Source organism: Hetaerina americana, unplaced genomic scaffold, assembly GCF_022747635.1.
Source record: "Hetaerina americana unplaced genomic scaffold, ioHetAmer1.1.p SCAF_43, whole genome shotgun sequence".
Classification (NCBI taxonomy): Eukaryota; Metazoa; Arthropoda; class Insecta; order Odonata; family Calopterygidae; genus Hetaerina; species Hetaerina americana.
In genome coordinates this window covers 1,616,720-1,641,113 of record NW_027287019.1, presented here as the reverse complement: position 1 = coordinate 1,641,113, position 24,394 = coordinate 1,616,720, and the positions used below count along the sequence as shown (strand labels likewise).

General features: G+C 38.6%; 1 protein-coding gene across 1 annotated transcript in view; it reads right to left on the bottom strand.

Annotated features, from left to right (window-relative positions):
• LOC139692879 (lachesin-like) overlaps positions 1–24,394 on the bottom strand; it is a 266,955-nt gene that overhangs the window by 69,965 nt on the left and 172,596 nt on the right. The window contains exon 3 of the mRNA XM_071591191.1: positions 1,665–1,872. Within this exon, the coding sequence (XP_071447292.1) occupies positions 1,665–1,872 (208 nt within the window). The remainder of the gene's footprint in view (positions 1–1,664; positions 1,873–24,394) is intronic.

The following is a 24,394-nucleotide window of genomic DNA, read 5'->3' as shown; positions in this document are numbered from 1 at the left end:
TCACAGATCTCGCGGTATGTTCTATTGCAGCACGCAATTTAACCGTTTGCAGTGAGCAAAGTAGAATAACCACAGTCTGCACACTACCACAGAAGGGTGCTTACCGAGTGTAGGGACGTTTAAACACCAAGATAGTGGCTATAGCCCCACCCGTCATCCCGCAAGCCCGAAACATAAGTTACTATGGTAAGCACTAGTATTTCCTTTCACTCCTGTTCCATTTTTGAAGCTGTATTTTCAGGCATAGGTCCCAATACGCAATTGCTACATTATTTACAGGGTTTGATTTCACGGTGATAATTATTTCAATGCATATTTCACATTAATTTTCCAAAGCCTTTTGGTATCTTATTATCGTTAGTGCTCAATCGGATGTATCAGATCACCTCAATGCTATCCAACGCTGGTGAGACACTTGGCAGTAAGAATTAAACCTAAAAAAGTGCGTGGTATTGAATTTTTAGGAAAGAGCAATTCCCTCCCACCAAAGCCTACTGCATCGGGAGCACCGAAATGGAATGTGTAGTTACACCATCTGCGTAGTTCCGTCATACGCCATCTCTGAAAGTATAGTTACGTCATCCGCGTATGGCAGCTTAATTTTATTTTCTCCGAGTGTTTATTGAATAGCTTTTATGTTTTCCTTGATCTCAGGAATTGCCGTCTCTATTCAGACAATAAAGATCAAGAACGATGGTGAGCAAACCTACCTACTTATTTTTTTATTTTAGCTTTCAGCATAATGGTTATTTGATCAACATTCTTTCTTCCAATTCCGTGAAATCCTACTAAATGTACCCGACTCCTTCCTGGAATAGGACTCTTCTTTTGCTCAAAATAAATTGAAATTATCGCAATACTTAAATCAGTGGAACGATGACGATGTGGATGTCCAGAACGAGTTGTACTATTACTGTTTAATAGAAAATGAAACGAGGACTAATATTTTCAAAGGCGTGCTATTGTCAGGATTCACTGTTGTACCTATGATTTGAAAATAATGTCAACGTAGACATTGATATCATGAATAAGGATCGCAATGTCAGTAACATGATCTCGTTTGTAAGATTTTGTATGTTCCCTCAACACGATTGCGGTGAAGTCCTTGCGAGTTTCCGACGGAGTGGTCAGGGTGTCAGATACCGACGTTTCCTTACTACTTGACAAGACGGAAAACCCGTGAAGACCCCTTTTGATTTTTTACTTTAGTTGTGATTTACTACATTCATTAAATTGGCTATCTGGGCTGAAAGTGTATCGCATGATATTAATGATTTGTAATTTTTATTTTGGATTAAATGCCATTTAAGTTAAATATTTATCTAATTCAACCAGTAAAATTATCCTGGGAGTAACCTGACGTTTTGGCTAGTATGCTCTAGTATTTCTTTATTTATTTTGAAATCCATATCAACAACTATGCAGCTAATTGAGATTCACAGAGAAAATTAAGAAAAATAACTCTTCCCAGTGGTTAGTTTAATAAACAGCTCTTATTGGTGTCATATGATTTGCGTCAATATAAATATAGTGAAAACTAACGAAATCGAAATTAAAACCGGTGTTTCGGGATAAGCGTGCTGAAGGGCCAAGAGAAGTGTGAAAGGTAATAGTCTCGCGTTAGCTCAGTTGGATTGGAAGAAGCAAACGCCTTGGACACTCACCGTGCACGTCCACACAGCCGATTTGCTTCTTCATGACACTCGTATTGATTTGGCACATGTAGCACCCACGGTCCGCCTCTTTCACTTGCCGTATGTGGAGGTTCCACGTGCGGTGACTGTCGTGGGTCACGCTTATCCTCGAATTGTGGGTGACCACTTTGGTGTGGAGCGTCAGGATAGTTTGGTCACTCGCCTTGAGCCAGCCCACCTGTAAGAAAGGAGAGCGAGAATTATGCCAAACGAAATATGAGACTGATGGTTGAGGCCGAGACTTTGTGGAAATCCATTGCGAACAGGAGTTTCAGAAATAACTTTGCAGTGCAAAGTTATTTCTGAAACTCCTGTTCGAAATATGAGAAGAAGTTGGCGGAATTATCGTATTTGCCTGAATCGGCTATATATATATATATATATATATATATATATATATATATATATATATATATATATATATGTGTGTGTGTGTGTGTGTGTGTATGTATATATATGCATATATATGTATATATATATATCTATCTATATATATATATATATCTATATATAGCACTTCCCATCCGATATATATAAAACTTGGACAGCAACAAACAATATAAAAACACATAAAAAGAACAGTCACACGTTATTTCTTAATGATTTCGAGAGAATTTAGCTCCGTCTTCCTCAGAAGAAACAGTAGTACTGCAAAGATGACTTACTTCGACGAAATCATATGTATGTATTTATTTATTTATATTTATATGTATAAATTTCTTCGAAATGGAACGCTCTTCGGCGCCGCACACATATATAAAAACACAGATATAGATTTTTAAAACATAGAAACACAAAGAAAGGACACTCACATATATAGTTTTGACGTTTTGACGGCTCAACCGTCGTCATCAGAATGGCGTTCTCGGAGAAGAGCGGAGAGGACGTGCGGGGAACGGGTGAGGGAAGGAGAGGTAAGGAACCAACAGAAAATGAACAAGGGGGTGAATTATTCTCAGTATGGTACAGTCTCTAAAACACCTCCAAAGTCGAGTTTGTCGTGTTCAAGCTAGCCTGGCATCAATAATCTTGCAACATGACAAGCAGGTGTGCATTACTTTTCAGCCTTCCCTCGTAGATTTGTAAAACTTAGTTATGACAAACTTAGTGGCGCATCCAAAATATTAGAGGAGCTAGGCAGGGAATCACTCAAGGAGCGAAGCTTAAATTACAGTTTAAATCTCTTGAATATATTAGGAGAACGTCTGAACGTATCATTAACGTATTAATAACCCCATCGACTTACGGTAGAAGAGATCATGTCATTAAAATTCGAGAGATTAAGTGTAGAACAAATGTAGATTGAATATGTCATTTTATCCAGGAACGATAAGGGATCAGAATAATATTGTCCGAATGCGGTAGGGGTAAAAATATTCGGGTTAAAATAGGTCTGGTTTGTATTCACCCCCTGCCACATACCCCAGCGGTGGCTTGCAGGGCACTAAAATGTCATAAAATAACCTTGATACAGCGCAGACAGCATTAAAATGCAGAGCGCCAAGTGAAATGTAATTCCATCGCGGTCTCTTCGTATTTTCATATTTTGGTGAAACTCTATTAATTTAATTTCTGGAAAAATACTACTTATCTTTTAAATTAACAACCGCACGTTTATTTTCTGGTATTAAATCCTTTAAAAATTTCATAACTTAGCCTTAAAGCCAAATTACATATCAGATGTGGTAAAATTAAAATATGCAAAATGTTAAAAATATTACTATAAATTAAATATTTTATTTTCTGCCTCGACTCAGGTTCAATGTAAATCTGAAATATCTACCCCTCTGCCCTCTTAAAATTAAACCCTTTATTTAGCCCATGTATTAACCTTTTGCCAAAAATTTGTAGTTATTGTAATAATAATTGTAGGTCTGCATTGCCTGATATATTGGGAAAGTTTCTATAATATATAGGAACTTGGAAGAAGTGCAACCTCTAGTACTGGCTGTAGAAACCTCTAAGGCCATCATTGAGCGTAGCTTAAAAAATTCAATATTATTACCTGGTTAATTATGCTAGAAGAACATTTCAAGATGCTTCCTACATACAGAAAGAGCATGCAGATTTATATTGTGGCTAAATTCTTCAGGACTCTTGCGAATTACTCCTAATTTGAATTAATAATTGAGTTACCTAATAAATTTGTTTTGAATGCTATCCATTTTATGTACATGAACTTTACGAGTATATTGAGCATTTCTGATAAAGAAACTATATTCCAGGAAGCACCTAACCAATGAAATATTTAGTAACCTAAGGCAAAACATATCCATTAAATCTTTGCAAATCCGACACATAAAACCCAACATTTTATGAGCCTTAACTGCAACTGCTGTAGGTGTATATGGAAGCACAGTTTATTGCTAAATACACCCTTAAATTGGACGTAAAATCAGCTCTCAAAAGGGTATTTCCGGCTGAATGATAATCATGTAACAGGGGGGCCTTATTTTTATTATATGTAACTATATTTTTTTATTTTGAGCTGCATGCGATTTGCATTACACCATTCCCTTACAGAAATACAGTCCTGCAGTTTTTGATCCATTTGCAGCAATCAATGGGATTGAATGATTTGAATCATCTGCATGCAAAAGGTATTTAACTGGCAGAAGAACAGAGCCTACATTGTCAATAAGTAAATGAACAGGACCGCAACCCCCGTGGAATGCTATACGTTGCTAATAAGACATAGGATTTAGATTTATTGATTTTTGTAATTTGTTTTCTCCTCGGAAGGTAACTTCTGACCAGGATAAAAGAGGTCAAGAGATATATCTTAGGCTACTGTATAATTGTACGAAGAGTGTATAAAGTGTGCGTGTGTATATACATACAGGGTCGCACCCAAAAGTGGTAGGACTGACTTTCTCTGGCGCGAACGGAGCGGTGGAGGGGGTCTGCCTGGCAGGGTAAGGTGGAGGGGGCTCTTATCAACAGACCGACACCAAACTTAGTCGCCTGCGGGCTGTCGTTGAGTGAGGACACCGTTTTTAGTGAAACAAGTTTTTTGTCCGCGTCGAAAAACAAAATGAATCTGAATTTAGAGCAACGTTATTCCGTAAAGTTTTGTGCGAAACTCGGGGAGACGGCAACTGAGACCCTCGATATGATCAAGCAGGCTTATGGGGACACTGCCTTAAGCCGTTCCACAGTATTTGAGTGGCACAAGTTGTTTGAAGAGGGTAGGGAGCTCGTTGAAGACGACCATCGCTCCGGACGGCCGTCGACCGCAAGAACCGACACGAATGTGGACAGAGTGAGGACACTGCTGAACACAGACCGACGCTTAACCAGTGAAGAAATTGCAGACCAGTTGGGTCTGTCTGCATCCAACGTCCAACGCATTATTTCACAGGGTTTGGCCATGCGCAAGGTGTGCGCCAAGATGGTGCCGAAAATTCTGAGTGTCGACTAACAGCTCCTGGCCAAATACGGCGTTGGCACGTTGCCGCACCCGCCCTATTCTCCCGATCTGGCACCACCGGATTTATTCTTCTTCCCCCTGATGAAAAGACGGCTCAAGGGACGACGTTTTGACTCGATAAAGGCCGTTCAAGAGGCTTCGACGAGGGTCATCAACGGCATTCCCAAAGAAAATTTCCAGCGGGCGTACGGGTAATGGAAGCAACGTTATACTAAGTGTGTAGCAGCTCAAGGAGCATACTTTGAAGATTATTAAGTCGATGCGAGTATATCGTCAATAAAATTCTCGTAAAAAAATCAGTCCTACCACTTTTGGGTGCGACCCTGTATGTGTATATATATAAAAACCATAAACACAGTAATCAACCCGAAGGTCGGTTTAGTAGGTGATGGTAGAGTTAACCCAGGACTATACGGCGTGTGAAAATTCACACATCAGGGTAGGGGGGCCAGTTCCTTTCCCTGTGCCGGTTATGGTTTCCCAGGAAGATCTGGTACCCGAAAAATCGCATAGCTTGGGTGGAGCTGCAGGTGCCCAGAGTGTCTTGCCTGGGAATCGAACCCGGGACCCTCCGGTCAGCAGTCCAACGCTCTACCCACTAGACTACCGCGACCCTGTATATATATATATATATATATATATATATATATATATATATATATATATATATATATATATATATATGTGTGTGTGTGTGTGTTTGTATATATATAATATATATGAAATTAGGACTAAAATATACTAAATATATAGTTACTATGGGAAGGAACAGGATAAGGATGTTGGACGGGATGAAGGGAGGAAGAAAGTACTCAGAGATGAAGAGGAACCTGATATAGAGTAGGAGGTTGTGTTTTGCTAGGAGTCACAAAATATTTATTTAGTAGCTGTGTCCATCCAAAATATATATACACACACACTTTGATTAATAACTTATCTAAACTTAGGAACAAAAAGAAAGTTTACGCAAATATTTGACGTTTTGACAGCATTACTCATAACGAAAAATGTCGGAATCTCTCTCTTTTAGTATTACGCGTCATTATTCGCACTTGCGAATGTTAACGATGATATTTGAGTTTCTAGTTGATTGTTTGTATAATTCAGTCCCTGCAAATGCTGAGTGAAACGTTTTTAGGAGTGCTCATAATAGCTCACGCTGAATAGGTGAAGCTTATGCTGAAATTATATGAGTTCATATTTCCCGTCATCATATTGCTTTAAAATTAGGAGGTTGGTCGGGAATGGGACCTGCCTTGAGTAAAAGTTTCTGGAGTCGCCTTCAGTGATTGCGTCGAATCATAAAATAAACATTATATCGTCCGATTAGGTTTCAAATGTTGAGTACATCTCGCTTAGTAAGTTGTAATTGTATCGAACTTCCAAAGAGAACTTCACATCATCCACACGAAACGTTAATTAATTGTGTAATTGTGATTTGTTTTAGTGGCATAATAGTAATCCGTACACGACGTATTATATTCACTTAAATATAAATGCTGTATTCTTCTCTCGCTATTTTAAGGGTATGAAAGATGAAAGTATCAATCACAGACGCATAAAATAATATGAATATTGGAAATACAATGTTTTTAGGAAGTTCATAGGAGTGTATACCCTGAGTAAAATAATTTATGAGTAAAAATGAATTATATTTCATTGATTATATTCAAATGAATTTACTGTCGAGTAAACTCATGTCTTGCTAAACATTTTTTCCAAATCCGAGGTATTATCGTGCTGAACCTCCCTAGTAATCAAAATCACATACCTTTATCTTATGGATACTGTTGATTTCCTCATCCTTGTTTAATTATACAAAAAATCATTACGCATGGATTAAAGTCGGAACGAAAGCTCGACTAGTTGTCGATTGGGATTAAGTGGTCAAACTAGTAGCAAAAATTAATCCTTTATGGAGCAACTCGAAAAACACCTCCATTAACCTAAATCGTAATTTATGGTCTTTGTAATCATACACGATAACCGCATAATGATACCATCCTGAGGGTTCGATGGACCATATGCGCAAAATAATAATTAAAAACACGGAATTACGAGAAAAACTGACTGCCATTGTAATTAAATATAGCACGAATTTTCCCTCAGGCGATAATTTATGATTCTTTCCCCTTCATTACAATTAATTGAGGAAATTATTACTTACAAGTAACATTGCATTAAAACAGTGAAATAGTTTAAGGATAAATAAAAAAAACTTGGCTAAAATTTAACAAAATTAGCGTAGTGCTTGAACCGTCTTAAAGAAAGTTTATATCCACTTGGACTTCTGCTTTTCAGTTTGTATTAATTTAAGTAATAATTCAAGCATCTTTAAATATGATTATAAAAACTTTATATGACTGAAGCGACAGGAGGCCTTGAACAACTTAAATATTCCTGTTCAGCGAAGATTATGAATTAAAGCAGAGAGATGGAAATTGAAAGCTCTATTGTGTTGCTCATTAAGTGGGATAAAAGGACTACGTTAGAAAGTATTTCTGAATAATTTCCGGGGTATTCATTTTTTATGCATCCATAATTCTCTCACACAGCATTGGTTTATTTTCGTTTTGACTTTTTCCCCCTTTAAATAATTGCAGGTAACCGGCAGTCAAGTGGTTATTTTTTTTACCCCTTGTTCTTAAACAGTCAAGTGAAAATAGAGGAATATTAATTTAGAAATTAGGTAAAGGCTGGAATGAATTCATTAAATGTTCAATGTTACATGCACGCGTAAAGTATAATAACGGTATGGCGGGATGCTTATTCGACAAAGATTCCAGTCCGGAAAATGGCAAATGAGCGCCCATTGCAATTTCAGCCTATACGGGCAAAAATAAAATTCCCGAGTGGCTAATTCGTTCCGTTATTACGGAAGGGAAACTGGAATTAAAACGGATTATGGAAGGATAATGCACGGATTCAAGTAATTTTTTTGATAAACGTAAAATTTTTGCCGCTGGCTCGCTAGAGATAAACATTTTCCTCTTCCACCACCTCCCCTCTTAACGCTGACTAATTAAGCTCACTTATCTGCACGCCCTACTCTGGTGCCGCTAACGACGCCGACAATTAGAAAAAATGAACCTTTTAACTTAGGGTTATATCCGGGAAGGGAAAATGCGCATCCCAAATTTCACCCGAGGCTGCGATCACCGTTATGAGAAAATATGACTTTGAATCAATTCCCGGGACTACGCGCAGCCCCACTGCCCTCTTTCGAGTAAAAGAGGAATTGTTTACTTGCCCTCTTTTATTCTCATTCAACTCACGATCATTTGCCTATGTTCATATAATTTACCTTTACCGATGGAATTTTTCCAAATGTTTGAACATTCGAAACCTCCTCTGTGTCATAAACCAAATTTACAATTTTAATTTCCTCAATCCGATCTTCAATTTTAGATTAATCGTGAATTCGAGTGAGGTAAAAAATAATATGACATTATGCCCCATCCTTATTTTCTCTTTCCATATTCTACATTTACGATTGAAACTATTTTTCAGAATAAGGCGAAAAGGGATGAAGACTGCGGTTCAGAAGTGTCTCAAATGTGAATGCGTCACTGTTTAAGAAAATGCTGAAGGCCTAAACTATTTCTGGTTCTTAGATTGCTTAAATGCCCTGACACGGTCCTTGGTTTCCTCGGCAAAATAAATCGTCAGTTATTCATTATTTACCTCTCATGTTTTTCCAAATCAACGTAAAGTAGAGTTAATTTTCATTTTTTTGATTTAAAGTGTGATAATGCACTAACTAATATCAAATAAGCCTTAAGTTTTTATATCAAACCCCGCCACTTGTTCTTCAGTACAAGCCGTGTCATAAACAGAAGACAAGTCATACGAGAGCGACGGTTATTAATACTACGGTAATGTATCAAATCTTCAGCGCTCTTAGACCTATTTTGGAAGGTTACATAGGAAAAACTGTTCAGTCGGTTGAAAGGAGTAATTGATGCAATCTGAAAAAATTATTCATAGGCAGGTTGATGAATGACAACTGCACAACGATTCTCTCACCTCAACAGTTCATAGAATAGTCAAGAAATAAAGGAAGAGCTTTCCAGGTTTTTTTTCGGAAAAAAATCTCCAAACGATTTCAAAAAGGTTGATGGCTATAAGGATAGGTTAAATCGATGGCTATATGAATCGTGTCTCAAAACTTCTTATTAGTTGCGACGGCTCGGTTCATAAATAAGTAAATTTCCACTAATGAATGGCAAATTGTCTCATTTACGGTGACGAGAAATCTATACGTTTCGACCCGATCCTCGTAAGAAGTTCACTTCTGAAAAGCTTCATTGTTGACACTACGTCTTAGAGGTACCACCTCGTTCGGAATAGAGCTAAATACTTCTAATTCTTCTTCTCTGAGGCCTTCAAATTCTCAAAAAATTGTGATATGATAATTATTGAAAGATCTGCGGGAGATACTGCGACCGTTACTTTAACGGAGTCACCCGCTAATGCGTATCGACATGCGAGAATTTCACTATGTAAAAATCATCCGCCTTGCCTAGGATCGCGGGGAAATACTTTTTAACCGTTTAGACGTCACCTTTAACCACGTGGACTAATGTGAAGCACGCACGGCAGCGATTACCTGCGACGTATTCGATAATTCGTCATAACATCCTACTCCTGTGACTCCACTACACATTCACAGTGTACGAGGACGCCTCGATAACGGTGGTCGTGTGTGAGAAGTTTTCCCTAAGTCTGATAATGAAGTTCTTCCCGGCAGACGAGGCCTCTCTCGCCGGGAGTGCAGAGGCCAGGCTCTCGCACTACCGCGAGAGTTGGGAGTTGTTATTCAACTGTTCTATGGTTCCTTTTAACAAACAGAGGGGATAGTAGTCCTGATAGTTCCTTTCATCGAATGCCAGGAAGTGCTCTTTTTGATTTAGTGAAGGACATTCCCAAACGCTGTGTGTACGCCACTACCACGGTTGTGAGGCCAGTGAAGTGGAAGTGTTCTATTTAGAAGTGCTCGCTTTAATCCTCTTCTGCTTAAAAATCCCATAATATTGAATGAAATGAAGGTGCCTATTCGACGCATTATCCTGAATTTTCCGCTGGGTGATGAAAGACGCCTTCTTCGGCGCTATTACTAGCCCGGCATCTCTTTTCAAGAAAGGCTATGGGGCGCAACGCCGAAGACGGCGATACGATGCAGTTTGGTTTCACGCGATGCACATTATTTGTGAAGCTAGTCAGCAAGAGATTCTGGGAAAGTTGCTAAGAAAAATGCCGCTCCCGACGCTAGAAAGCAGCGGTCACATTGAACCAGACTACGAACGATCCGTTGAACTTGATGCTCCTCTGGTGGAGACTAGTATGGGCGGCATTAGAAAATACCTCCAGTGCTTTGGACAAATCAATCGGAGGTGGGGAGAAAAGTGGGTCAATCCTAATATGTTTACCGGAAGAACTCTAGTCGTCCAAATGCAGATAGAGATAACATTCCTTTATGCATACAAAGGAATGGCAAACGGGTGAACGTAATGTACCACGGACAGAGACTCAGCTGCTCCCTCTGTGGCCTTGAGGGAAATGAAAGGCGGTCTTGCCCAGGTAGTGGCGCCAATTGTTTCACCAAATGCCACTAGAACTAAGGTGTTGGGGATGGAGATTGACGTCACGGAGGGGGAGGGGATGGGGATATGGTAGTATTGCGGGTATCTCAGTAGGGGTCACTGGGACCACTGACGACGAATGCAGTGAAAGGACGCCCCCATAACCTTCTCAGGAAGGGAAGAGACAGGAAGAGGAGAGGAAGCAGAGAATCATTTGAACAGCAGAACATAAGGAGTACGCAGTCCGGGCAGAGGGTGAGTTTCGGATCCTCCTTCCATGCCTTACCGCACCTGCAGTACTCTTAGCCGATAGTGAACGAGGCGAAGGGCTCGCCCTTCGCCATCGGAACAGAAGAAGAGTGCGACAGAGGTCGCTCAAAAGATTGGTCGGTCACGATAGGAACGCCGGGCTCCACTCGTCCTACTGGTCTTCAGTTACATCAATTTCATCGACGGAGTGAATTATTGAGAAAGAACCTCCACAGCAGACGGAGAGAGGGATATCGGCGCCTGCCTGACTGCGGTGGGCGCGAGGGAACTGAGCCACCGTCAGAGCAGGACGTACGTGCCAGAGAGATGGTAAATATGAAGTGAACGTTAGGGAAGGGAGAATAGCAAGAGCGGAATAAGGAGGAGTAGAAGGTACTTGGAAGAGCCTTCGATAAAATTCGTAGTGAAGAACTTCTTTACGACAGTAAAAACGCCTCCGAGCGCACGGTGAGTTGGGGAGGGAGAGAGAAGACGGGAGGGGGAGTTTTCCACAATACTAAAGTTCCCTTTTTCACAGGTTCAGACGCAGACGCCATCATTAGCCATGGTGTTTCCAGGAAAAAGGTGCCCGGGAGTCCTCAGGCCACTGAAACATTATTCCAGGCGAGGGACAAACCCGCGACAGCGGGCGACGACACTTCGTCTTCCGCAGATGAAAGAGTGCCACGTCGGAAGCAGGTACGATGATCCCCCATAGGCTGCGGAGAGGCTTTAAGTGGGTCAATCCAGATCTTAAGGCGACACCAGATGATGGTACTGCGAAGGACACGTGAATGATGCCTGGTTTTAAGTTTTATGCCGTTGGCTTTTCAAGACCGCAATTTCGTCATGAGGGTCGGTTAAATTAGTATTGCGTGGGTATGGAGTTTCCTAAAGATTCGGATATTAGAACAATACATTTTGTGATAAGGGAGTAGACATTTGATTTATACCGGAGGTCAAATACCCGTGTGCCGTTCAGGCAATCGTTAATTCGGGACCAAACGATCGAGTCCCTGAATTCCACGTTCTCAATTCTTGCGTTGCTTTTATAAACATTGGTGAGAAATAACATTTCAAACGTGATGCTGGTAATTCCGTAACATTTCCATGTCCGAAGCAGTCTACTGAGTATGACATCTCTGTATGCTGGTAGTTTACGTTTTGAAGGAATTTATCAAAAACTAAACGAAAGAACATAAAATAGAGCTGGAGAGAAACTTATAAATGTACCGTCAGTCGCTGAAGGAACCCCTTTCAAACCACCATCCCAAGTTTTCAGAAAGGTCGATGTATTTGCGGCGCGCAATACTGAAAACTTAACTAGAGAAATACACGCCATTAGCCTGGCAAGAAAAATTACATTTAGAATCATGCGGTCGCCTGGCTCTCTCAGAGCAGGGAAAAAAATAAAATTTCAAAAGAATAAGGATATGCGAGATACAAACCGCACAAGCGACGACGATAGTTCTAATAACAACTTAAAAGGAGGCTGCAATCACAACCGTAAAGTATTTCACGATTAGGAGCTGTGGAAGGAATAGGGACTCTCTGCCCCCGCTTCCCTAGCTTTCTGAATCGGATGGGGAGACTTTGGGAGACCGCCGGGACACTAGAGGAATTAGAATTTTGGCTAAAATCGGCTCCAAAAGGAAAATCATCCGAGTGGGAATGCCTTCTCTACGAATATACCGGGATTAAAGGAATTACCGGGACATTAAAGCACTCAGTTTTAACCTGAGTATTTAATCGTATCGTAGAAAATGGTTGATTGACTATTACTCAAAAGTTCACAGTATTATCCCTGATACCAAAAATATCAAAGCCAAAAGACTGGAACGATTTAGGAAGATTGCTCTCAATTACCGATTATAAAAAAACTGGTCCACATATTCAAAAATATTTGGTTCAGCATGGGGCACCATTTTTTTGAATTCCCAGTTCGCGGTTTCTCCATTAATGGTGAAATATATTAAACCTATTAGTAATGAGAAAGCGAAATGTATTTAATGCGTTAGTAGATATTAAAAGGGGAATTCACATCACCACACACTGTTGCCAGATTAGCAGTAAAAAATCCTTCAAATCTGTTGAGTAAAGGGCATTGCTTTGGCATTGGAAAAGACTAGATTATTGTCCGGCGAGATCAGAGTTGGCTTGCAATTATTACCATCCCGCTGACTTGTAGTGCTCGAATTGATGAAGCAACTTATCTTATTAAAGATCTGTTGTATTGCACAAGTCTGGCCTATGCTGTATGCAGCTATGGTTCAGATAATTCAAATAACCAGCACGATGATATGTAATGAATTCTTTCAAAATATTTCCCGCAAATAACTTCGTAGGCCGCAGAGGTTGGGGGAACTCCCAGCTCTCCAAGACGTGAGCGTTTAAGCTAATGAAATTTTTGCCAAATCATGTTTGCAAATCCTCAGAGAGGAGCAGTCTTGGAGGAAGGATTTATTTGAAAATACCTGAAATGAGGCCTGGGAATACGCGGAATTCCGTCAAGTGATGAAAAAGACGCGGAAAATGGCCTGTCCATTTCGCTCAAATGACAAGATCACGACCAAAGTTATACGCTATTCGTATGCGTGAGTGATGAGCGCAGAGGGGAAATGTCCCCTCCGCCCGTACACTTCTACCGAACTGTCGGGGAAACTGGGCTGGGGAAACGTCGGCGCCGTGAGCAGAGTGCGAGGCCTTTCAAGTGATAACAAATTCAACGCTCACGGGAGTCGAAATGCACACATTCAAAGTCGTCTCTACTCCTATCCAATTTGAACTGCAAGAGACTTACAGGACTACTCTTTTGGATGCACCCGCGAAGATAGCAAATGGCAATAGATAAAACTATTTTTTTGACTTGTTACGTGTTTATGGGGTATAGGGGGGCGAGTAATCTCAATATAAAATCTCATGGACGAACTTTTCACTCGCCCGAATTGTCGCAATGATTTCATGAACTTTTCAGTGGAGATTTGGACTCGCTTAAAATTTTTTAGTGAGGTGAATATTTTTAGAGATAGAATCCGGAGAAATTGCTCGAAGCATACACCGGACATTAACCTCCTTTGAATCATGATTTTGTTCCCTTGACCACTCCTGGGAAATGGAAATTACTGTGTGTACGCGTGGACCTCTTAAAAATATAAACTGTAGATTGCTTGTTAAAGGGATACCATTTGTCTAATGTGTATGTCCACCAGTAAATGGAGATCATATGCGCTTTAAGTAGATTAAAGTACTCGGCCGGACATGGGGTGGATCCGGGTTCACTTTCTGGTCAAAGCGAATGATTTTTGCATTCCTACATGATGGCTATTGTAGTTCGACGCACGGAGTATTTTTTTAATCGTCCCCATTGTAATCAAATTGATTTTAGTACGAAGGCATATTAAGTTCGAATATGATGTAAATAGAGCCTTCGGTTTAACGATCCTTGGTGAATCTGGCTTCACACGACAGTTTTTGCAAAGAATTCATCCCTTAATCATAAACCATTTAGCCCTGAATTATTCCCATGTATTTGTATTAGAATCCATATGGATTGTTTCCGCAGGAGAACTATTGTAATGGATAAATCTTTCAGAACACTAAATGTAGACGATCTCAGAGGATTTTTCAAAGTTTACAGAAAGTGAATTAAAATTAATGAAAGCCTTAATTAGGCAATAAAAATAAAATGTCAAGAAAATGATGGCTAGCAGAAAATAAAATCAAAATGAAGAATTCGCTAAGCCACAAGAAGTATATGCGTATAACAGTAAAATATTAATATGGAAATACGACTTCCATTTGACTCTAAATCTTCTCTTGGCCGGGAGGAACTTAATCAAAGGCGGGAGATGCGTGTACCTAGCGCCTGTATAGATAATGGATTTGGATTTTCCATGACACTTAGATGTTTTCCACTCCAAAAATGGTCCATTTTATTCAATAATTTTTCGGTGGAGGCAAAAGAAACAAGACTGTGGCACCTGCATCCTTTAATAAGGTGATTGCTATCGGAAATACTTCTCCACGTCATACCGCGGGTGCATCTTTGAACGTCCTTGAGATTCAGGAGCTTATCCGGACAGTTTTTTTGGAACACCCTCATCAGCAAAATGACTCTCCTCAGGAATTCACTCTCAATATCACATAAGTACAAGACGTAATACATTTTCCTCCCTTTCCAGATTTCCCAGGTCTGTTAGAGTGCAGTTTCCTGGACATTTGTGTACATTTTTACATACTTTTTTGACTTACACGACATCTACGTCCTGGTATTTATGCACAGAACTTGGTATGCTCTCATTTTGAATAAATTAATATTTATATCACCTATTAACTCTGAACAGAAAGAACGATTTTTAATGGAAAAGAGTACAATAGGAGAATATGACAATGGATCATCATAAAATTTATGCATTTGATTTTCCGAGTTAGCACTGTGTATGTATTTGGCGCTTGGTTATTGATACATCGAGGAGTAATGAACTACAATTAAGATGATAGTTTAGACATTCCTAAGCGAAAATTACAGTCATGGAAACGGACATATGATTAGCACGTCATTGAAGTTAATTATTCTAGATAGTTAAAATAAATATTAAATAATCTAATAAACAGAATTTGTAATTGAGTTTTTATACGATTGCTGGTTAAGGAAACGATTAGAACGGCCTGAAAAAAATCGAAAGTCGAGCAGCGCTGGTTGTAGGTTTGCTGTCCTCCGTGGCGCCTTTTGCGGCTATCACACAATGAACTCCAGCTCCAGTGACGTATGATGTTATTTGTAATTTAGCGTTCGACATGTCTTACGAATAATTAATTATTTTGATGTATCGTGTGAATTTTACGTGAAAACTAGTCAATGTTTCGCATATTAGATTTAAAATGATTAAAGGTATGTAAGGGTCGGGTTTACTTAAAAATTCTTAGGCAAACATTTTGTAAACTCATCAAAAAGCCCTAATTTAAAAATCTGAACAAAAGTTTGGCGCATAATTAAAAAACTGTGCTAGTGACTGTATAGCATTCACTGTAGCCTTAAAATGCGGTAATTTTTTCTTTTTTCCCATAATCCTTTCAGTGACCATTGAAATTTGCCAAATTACGTTACCCATAAAAAAAGTTCTTTCTAGAAATACCGAAGCAAGTAAATTCGACGTCTCTCAAGAGATCTTACATCGGAATCTCACAAGAAAATGCACTTTTTTGTTAGTAATAGCAGTAGTTTTTAGGGGAGGCGACCGACAGCTGAGGTCATTTGCGCCATAGTGGATGGACAGGAAAGGATGAAGGGTGGAGAGAAACCCGGCGTCGGCATTAGCCTACTCTTTACGAAAGGCGCCAAGGGGTCCGCAATTTAACGTCCCATCCGACAGACGGCGTACTCCCTCAAAGTGCCCTCCACAAAGCACCTCAAATAGGGATCGAGATACCTCTGAAAAATATTCAACACCGCCGTGATTTGAACCCGCGCCCTCAGGGTGGGAAGCCAGTACGTTAGCCCCCGCACCATCTCGAACCCCTTTTTGTTAGTAATTTTTCGTGTGAAGTTTTATTCGCATCTGCGAAAGTATAAGCAAAAATTTTGATGCGAACGAACAGACTCTCTACGCCACATATGACGTAGAAGACATTAATAAACAAATGTAAGAAAATTACTAGAAAGGTTTTGTTAATCTAGGTACGGAGGATTTATCCAGATGAAAATAATTATGGTTTGTAATGGAGAGAGTCATATTTATTATAGCTGTTTGAAATATCTGCAGCTCCTCTCCAGTGAGAGGTTCAATAAAAAAAAACATTATTTGTCATCAAAATAACTTTTTGGGTAGAAGGTGAAAACTAATTCAAAGGGTGGCTGCCGATTATGCTACCAAGGCATCATTTCTTTTTACATTTTGAATGGTTAATGATGTCTGCCTTGCCTGAGCTTAATGTGAATGCAAAGCAGTCCGAATGTTTTCAGTCAGCATAATGTTAATAAAAGTGAGTTTAAATCAGTAGGCACTCGTTTCTTACGCTCTAAGCTTAACGACTGTCTAGGACGCAGATGATTCTAGTCAGGATTTTAAGCGCCATAATTTTGCATAGGAGAGATTCTTATGTAGGTGAGTAGTAGAAACATGGGCTATTTTCCTATCCTATGGGAATTTTAGCCTCTGATTTAGACTCTTCGTAGGCGTGGTTGGTTACTCTTGCACTTCGGTAAACTCAGCACCACTATCTTCAGTTTTCATTACAAAGTTGTGCACGCGATAATAACATTTATCTTACTAAAATGTTTTCTTAATCAATCTTGAACTTTTCAAAGTTTTATTTGTCAAATGTGGTTCGTTTTTCTTTCCTTTGATTTATAGAATACTTTTATGTTTTCAAATCCGCAGGGCTGAAAACAAGAAAATTATGACTTATTGACATCAAATTTAATTATTTAAATAGACGAGGAAAATTTTTTTCGGAATTTTTTGTTAAAATCTCCAGCATTTTATTAAGTATTACAGTTGCTAAATAAAAGGGTAAAAATGACCGCCAATAGTCAATAAACTTGCTGGGTGTGAAAGAGATTGCTGATAAATGAGTTTGTATGAGGTGTGCAACTAATTTGCATGAATGAGGTGCTTTGTAGAGGCTCGTCCTTGAATGGCGCATGCAGGAGCTGTTTAAGGTGTGCCCACCACTACAAAAACCGCATTCAACTCTTTAGTGTGGGAGTGAGAAGTGTCTAGGTACATTAACCCAAATAGATTCATTATATGTGTAATCATTAGGGAATAATTCGGAATGGGATCGAATTAAAAAAATATGGGGATGCATGGTATAACAATCAAGAGCCACCGATGAAGACATTATTCTCTCTATTAGTCATGAGACGTGCATTTATATGACGTGGGCCATCTCCCGTGCAGGCTCTGGCAAAGACTAGATTTGTGTAGAGCCAACCCTGATAATACTAGCATCAGCGGAAGAAAGGGGTGATTATTCATAAAATGTAGCTATTCTAATTACAAACAACCGGGAGCAACATCGGTAAGAAGACTACATGCTTGGTGGGGCAATCGAGAAGAGTTGGAAACGGAAATATATCAGCAGAGGAGCAGCCTGAGAAAAATCAAATAACCACACCCGATCAGTTCTTACAAATTGCGAATTTTGAAAAAGAGATCGTACCCTTATTTTCCTTACCACGTTGCGGAAATAAAAAAGTCGAAAAGAACATGAATTCTTCAAATTTCATGTCGGGAGGAATCCTGTGGGTGAAGTTTTTAAGCAAATTAGATTCTGGCACTCAGCAGATTGACTTTATGAATTGGACCGCTGCCGGTGGCGAATGTTTCGAGGTACTTCTGGTTTATGGACAACGTTTGGAGTACGTCAAACTTGTATCTACTTGTTATATTTTTACCCGGACCGAAAATCGATCAGCTCGGTTTGCTCGAGTATCTATATATATCTGCCACTCATTGTGGCAGCTTCAATCAAAATTATTTGAAATATGGGAATGTTTTATTAGTATTCGTTCTTCCACTACGTTGATCATAGTATTTTGAGTGGCTGGGTGTTTTCCCTTTTTTATTCATCGATTAGCATTTTTAAACCGTAAATACAGTTGTTATGGTAAATATCACTTGGGTAACCCGTGTCTTCACAGTTTATTTTTACGAATAAATTTTTACGGTCAATTGAATTAAAAATGTACTGGTATCAATAGTATATTTGCAAATGATGCTCGCTATTGCTAATTAAACATCTGTTATTTTTTTAGAGCGTCGATGTCCTTAACATAATTATCCTTACAATTCGAATATTTTAGGATGACTAGTAAAGTGGGAGTGCTTCAAAATTTGTACCAAATTTTTTGAATAGGCTTAAAAAGGATTCCCATCACTGTATAAGGAGATATTTTATTCACGTGAATTTAAATTATTGTTCATTTCTGCTTGAGTTAATGTTTAAGGGGAAACTAAACTGAGTGGAAATAGCATTAAAAAAGTTTTTTCATTTGTATGAAGATTTTCAAAGTTTTTTAACTGACACGCCTGTATATTTACTTGAAATGAATTGCGTAACGATTTATAATTTATAAAAATCAAATAATAATATCTGATATTCATCCGAGACCATATGTTTTTGCTATCGGCAGAGAACACAGCATCAATAAATAAATGTACATCTTTATCTCTTTTAGTAGTTTAGGACTCAAAATTGTATAATTTTTAGTTTCATTTGCCTGTCTTGAGTCATAACTGCTTAACAGAGGTATGCTATCATTACTGGATGTAACGTTCAGTTTCATGAGCAAGGCAAATTAACCTTAGAATTGAAGAATTCAATGCTTGAATTAATGTGATGTTTGCGACATGAGCTATTTTTCCATCATTGTTTATGATTAAATAAATACTGTTGTTCCTTGAGTGCAGAAAGTGTCATACTGCTCGCATTTACGCTATTGTCAAACGTATCTGATCAACGTAAACATTTTGAGAATTTTAGTTCTCTTCAGGCGTTTTGCGGAATCAAAAACCGATGAGCAAAGCAATTTTTGTGATAATCAATTTTTTATTCATTTTTCTACTATTCAATTTTTTCTGCGATGGAATTTTAGGTATTCAGGACACGAATAGTGTTTTTGGCGAGATATGGCCAATGTATTTATGGGATTTAAGGCAATGCATGGGATGTAGCTTTTATTTTAACTTTGCATATTTACATATTATCCTTTTGAATGAGCTTCATTCGAACTAGATGCTTCACTTTTTGTTTTCGCCTATGTGAACGGAATTTCCCCTCGAAGTTTGCGAGTCACCAAGCGGAATAACTTGAGACGGGTCTTGTTAATGGCGTAATGCTCTATTTGTCTTCCGTCCTTCCTACCGTCGCGTGATGTATCAGGTGTGCGATACCTATTCATGACCTCACTCCAACACTGGACTGCAGCATTCATCACGACATGGATCGCTCACAATATACATTTGACTTCGGTTCAACGTGACTCGAACGTTTTCAGGAAGGAAGGTGAGCGTATCGTGGCTTCTCCTGAAATAGCTCTCTGAATTCTCCCACTGAAATCTCTATTTTCATGAATAGGTATAATGCCAAATGGCGGATCGGTCAACGGGTACCTGATTTAGTTTAAATGTGGGACTTTCTTTACAAAAGAAATATGCAGGTGATCTATTGAACTTCTAGAGAAAATTCTGCTTAACATTGAAAACAATCACCCAGAATGTGTCTGATTACTGTACCTAAAATCAGTTTCCAGTTTTCCGAGGTCGTTTATGTCGTACATAGTCGTCTTGAAGGTCTGTTAATCAAATCTACTTTGTAGTTTTTTTCTGATTAATTGATGTCATTTTTTTACTTCTGGGTTGAAGTTACATTATTATCTAATCCAGAACAGCTTGGATTTTTTTCCACCCGGTGGATAGTAATTCAGGCGTTTTGTTTTATTTAATTATGATAATTTTTTGTCTCCATCCTTGATATCTGTGTCTGAACTTTAACCTGGCTCAATTTCGCAATTGAATTTGATGGAATGTTCCCTGAAATTTCAATAAATAACTTGCCGGACTAGATAGGTAATACGTCTGCCTGCTAAACTAATGATCACATGGCCTTAATCATTGGTATCATTTTGCGTGGGTATACATAGGGTAAACGTAAAAATGCCTCAGGGAAATAAGAGAAAATATAACACAATCTTCTATACTTAAATGAACCCAATAGGATCACCTACTGTTCAGTATGAAATAAGCTTTTCAGGAGAATTAAAATCCACTATTTGCCCGAACACAATTTTGCCTAAGTTGAAATACTGTGGTGAGTTGAGAGAATTGCAAATTGGCCATTTATAAAATGTGTGCGGGACATTTTATATATATTTTATAATTTCCGAGAATTACATATTAATCAACATAAAAATAATTATTGCACTTATTTAACTATTTGGCCCAACCGTAAGGGAAAGAAACATTATCACTCGTTTGGCGTCGATGAATATCATATCGACCATGAAGATGAGAGCCTTTTAAACAAGACTAACAACAGATGCGCGTTCTAAGGGTTTTTCTCCGAAATTCATACCAACGTGACATCTATTTTAAAGAACTTCAAGTAAAATCTTGAAATGTCGAGTGAGTAAACTCATGGGAATAACAAGTATGCCTACAATATATATATATATATATATATAGTATATTATATTATATATAGTATATATAGTAACATTAAAAAACCGCGATTTAACACTTCGGAGTAACATAATTATATTTCGTGCGTTAGTCAACAGCTGAGTATTTACTTCCGTATTCCAGCCGTCACAGGCCACCGAATCAATCATGTAAACGAAGCACGTGATTTTTTCGGAGAACTCCTTTTTCGCGAAAAACATTGTACCTTTGCGTTGAAATATTTTTGTTGCTCGTGCAACTCAAGAGATGACATGACAAAGTAAATGAAACAAAGTAAAATTGGAAGATGAAGAATTAAATACAAGGCGTCTAAATAATCCATCGGTGTAAAACAACAAAAGAAGGATGAAGGCAAAATGTATCATGCGCTAGATGGAATGTTATAAAAACAACACAGAGCAATGATTGTTTCAGTGTTAATTACGATTCAACAAAATTACGCAACAACAGCGAAAAAATGCTAAGCATGGGATTCTAAATGCTAATTCTTTAATCAATTGCATTGAAAATTACATAAAACCTTACTGGCACATTTGGGGTAGACTTAAATAATGCGACGAGTAAAGGATGATTTCTGATGAAAGGAGTCTGACAAATTCCTTTTCAGGGGTAAATCCTAGGGGATCTAGGGCTCATTTGCTCGAATGATAATTGACACCGTTGAGGTCACCCATTTCAGATAGGTCGAAGGCTGGAGCTAGATAGTCGGCTTAGCTTCTATTATTCGGTGAGGCGGCTGGAAATGCGTGATGGGCGGCCATTTGAGTGATTATGGCACATTAAATACACTATGGAAGAAGAAATGGGGAACCACAACGATTAAATATCTCATGATACTGTGATGGACAAAGATTAGGGTGTGAACTGGCAACTACGGGTCGTGTGGTCGTGTCCGGTAGCAAGAGGGCAAGGCTTCCGCGGTCCTTGCAGAGGATAAATTGACAACAGCTGAGAAATGGGTAAGAATGTACGAATGAATTAATTTTAGTACGATGTGGAGAACAAGAAAATTGAGGAATATTAAGCGGGAGATGGAAAGAGGAAATAAAGATGTTTTAGGGCCGTGAGAAGTGAAATGGAAGGATAGCGGTGATTACTGAAGTGACAGCTGTCGAGTAATACTGGAAAAAGGAAGAGAATCAGCAAGGGGAGGAAATAATATTGAACAAAGCGGTAGAAAGCATAGCATTAAGTAAAGAACAAGCGACTGATATAATATAATTAGTCGAAGTAAAAGCTGAAACAACGAACTTAGTAATTGTTCAGGACCATCAATTAATCATAGAGTGAAGGAAGTCGATAGACCATACGATATATTAGAAAAAATAATTGTGGGCGTTCCTGGAGGGAATATTAGATATTGATTGGGGATTGAAACTCGAAGATAGGTGAAGGAAGATAGGTTGGGCAAGGGACTGCGCTTTGGGAACAAGGAATTACCGCATGGAAAAATCAATCGAATACTGCATAAAATAGGGCTTAATCATTACGAACACTTGGTTTCAACATCATAGTTAGCACGTGTATGCATGGAAAATGCCGAGGAATACAGGAAGATATTAGTTGGTCTGTGTTATGGTTAGGCACATATATAGGAGCAGCGAGATTAATTCGCACAATTTTCCGTGGGTGTTTGCGGATTCATTTGAAAATTTAGTACTTATAAAAGTGAAATTCAGCTTGAAGAGAATATAGCAGAGAATGAAGTTGTGATAATGGGAATTTAGAAGCATTTACTGGTACGAGAAGGAAGAGGTTCCAGCCAGCTTTAGAGGATATTATTAGTGAGTACAGGGAGCTGGGTACTATCGAGGAAAAATTGAAATATCAAAAAAAGGGATATCGAAAGCCGAAAACGAAACTATTAAATCAGTAAAAAGGAAAAGAAAGAAAACTATAAATTTTCAATGAGATGATAAGAAATGTAGACAAGAGAAGTAAATAGAAGACTGTAAACACAGTGTGACAGAAGGACAGAGAGTTCAAAAGTGATGAACAATAAAGGGATATACGTAGGATTGTGTGAAATAAACGTGGTTGAAGACGCAGTGGGAGTTATGGAAATTTGACAAAGGATGGGCAGTTTTAAAAAGAAGGAGACAGGCATGTCCATTATTACCCGTGATTTTCAACTTACATGTACAGACATTGGTAAAAATTGAATGGGACGACAAGTTGATAAGAATAAATTCGGTGTTGGCACTATAAAATCAGTTAGGGTTTTGGATGGTCAAGCTTTATTTTGTACGTCAGCCAAGTAATTACAACCATTGCTGGACGCTTTAAAACATCAGTGCAATACATACGAAATGAAAGTCAATGCTTAAAAAATTGAGGTTAATAGATTTTAAAGGAAAAGGAAGGTTAAGTTAAACGATAATATAGGAGTTAATTAATTACAACGGGTGGAATATTTTCCCCAACTTGAATGTGTTTTGAGCCAAGATGGTCAAAGTAGTGGGGTCATAAAAAGAAAAATTGTGTTAGACAAAGAATCTTTCTGAATAAGATGGGAGTTGGTGAAAGGGACGTTGAGTAAGGACGTTAAAATAAGTCTCGTTTCACTTAAATATGGAGAGTGGCTTTGTACGCTGGGGAAAAATGGTCATTGAAGCAAGATTATAGGAGTTGGTTGAAGATTTTTGAAATGTAAGTTTGGAGAAGGATTGCAAAGGTGAAATAGACTGAGTGGAAAACAAACTAATAAGTTCAAGGCAGGGTGGGAGAAGAGAGGGAATTATTGGGAGAATTCCAACGGAGGCAGGAAAGATGGATGCAGAGCGTATTGATCGACAGTGAGATGTTGAATACTGTGATGTGGGGAAGGGGTAGTAATAGGATAGGGATGTTCAGCCAAATGAATGGAGGAAGGAAGTATGTGGAATTGAAGATTGAAGAGGAGAGCTTTCTAGTGTCGGATGTTAGGTTATGCTTTGTTAAGAGGTGCCGCGAAATATATCGTTGTGCCGTTATATAGTATGTGCCCAAATCTACCCTAACTACGAGAATTTGAAGGTGGGACGCATAAGGGCATTCACTGTACACTATACATTTCAGGATTTACTGTCAATTGTGTTGATTGCTTATTTGTAACTGATATCTTCTTTATGTGAATAAATTTCAGGGTAAAATTCAGTCTCCTTGACCAGAATTATTTTTATTCTTTGGATGAATTTTAATGTGAATGATATCTATGAGAGTGATTTTTACCTTATGAAATTGATGAATTTTAATTCAAAGTAGTGGATACCTCCG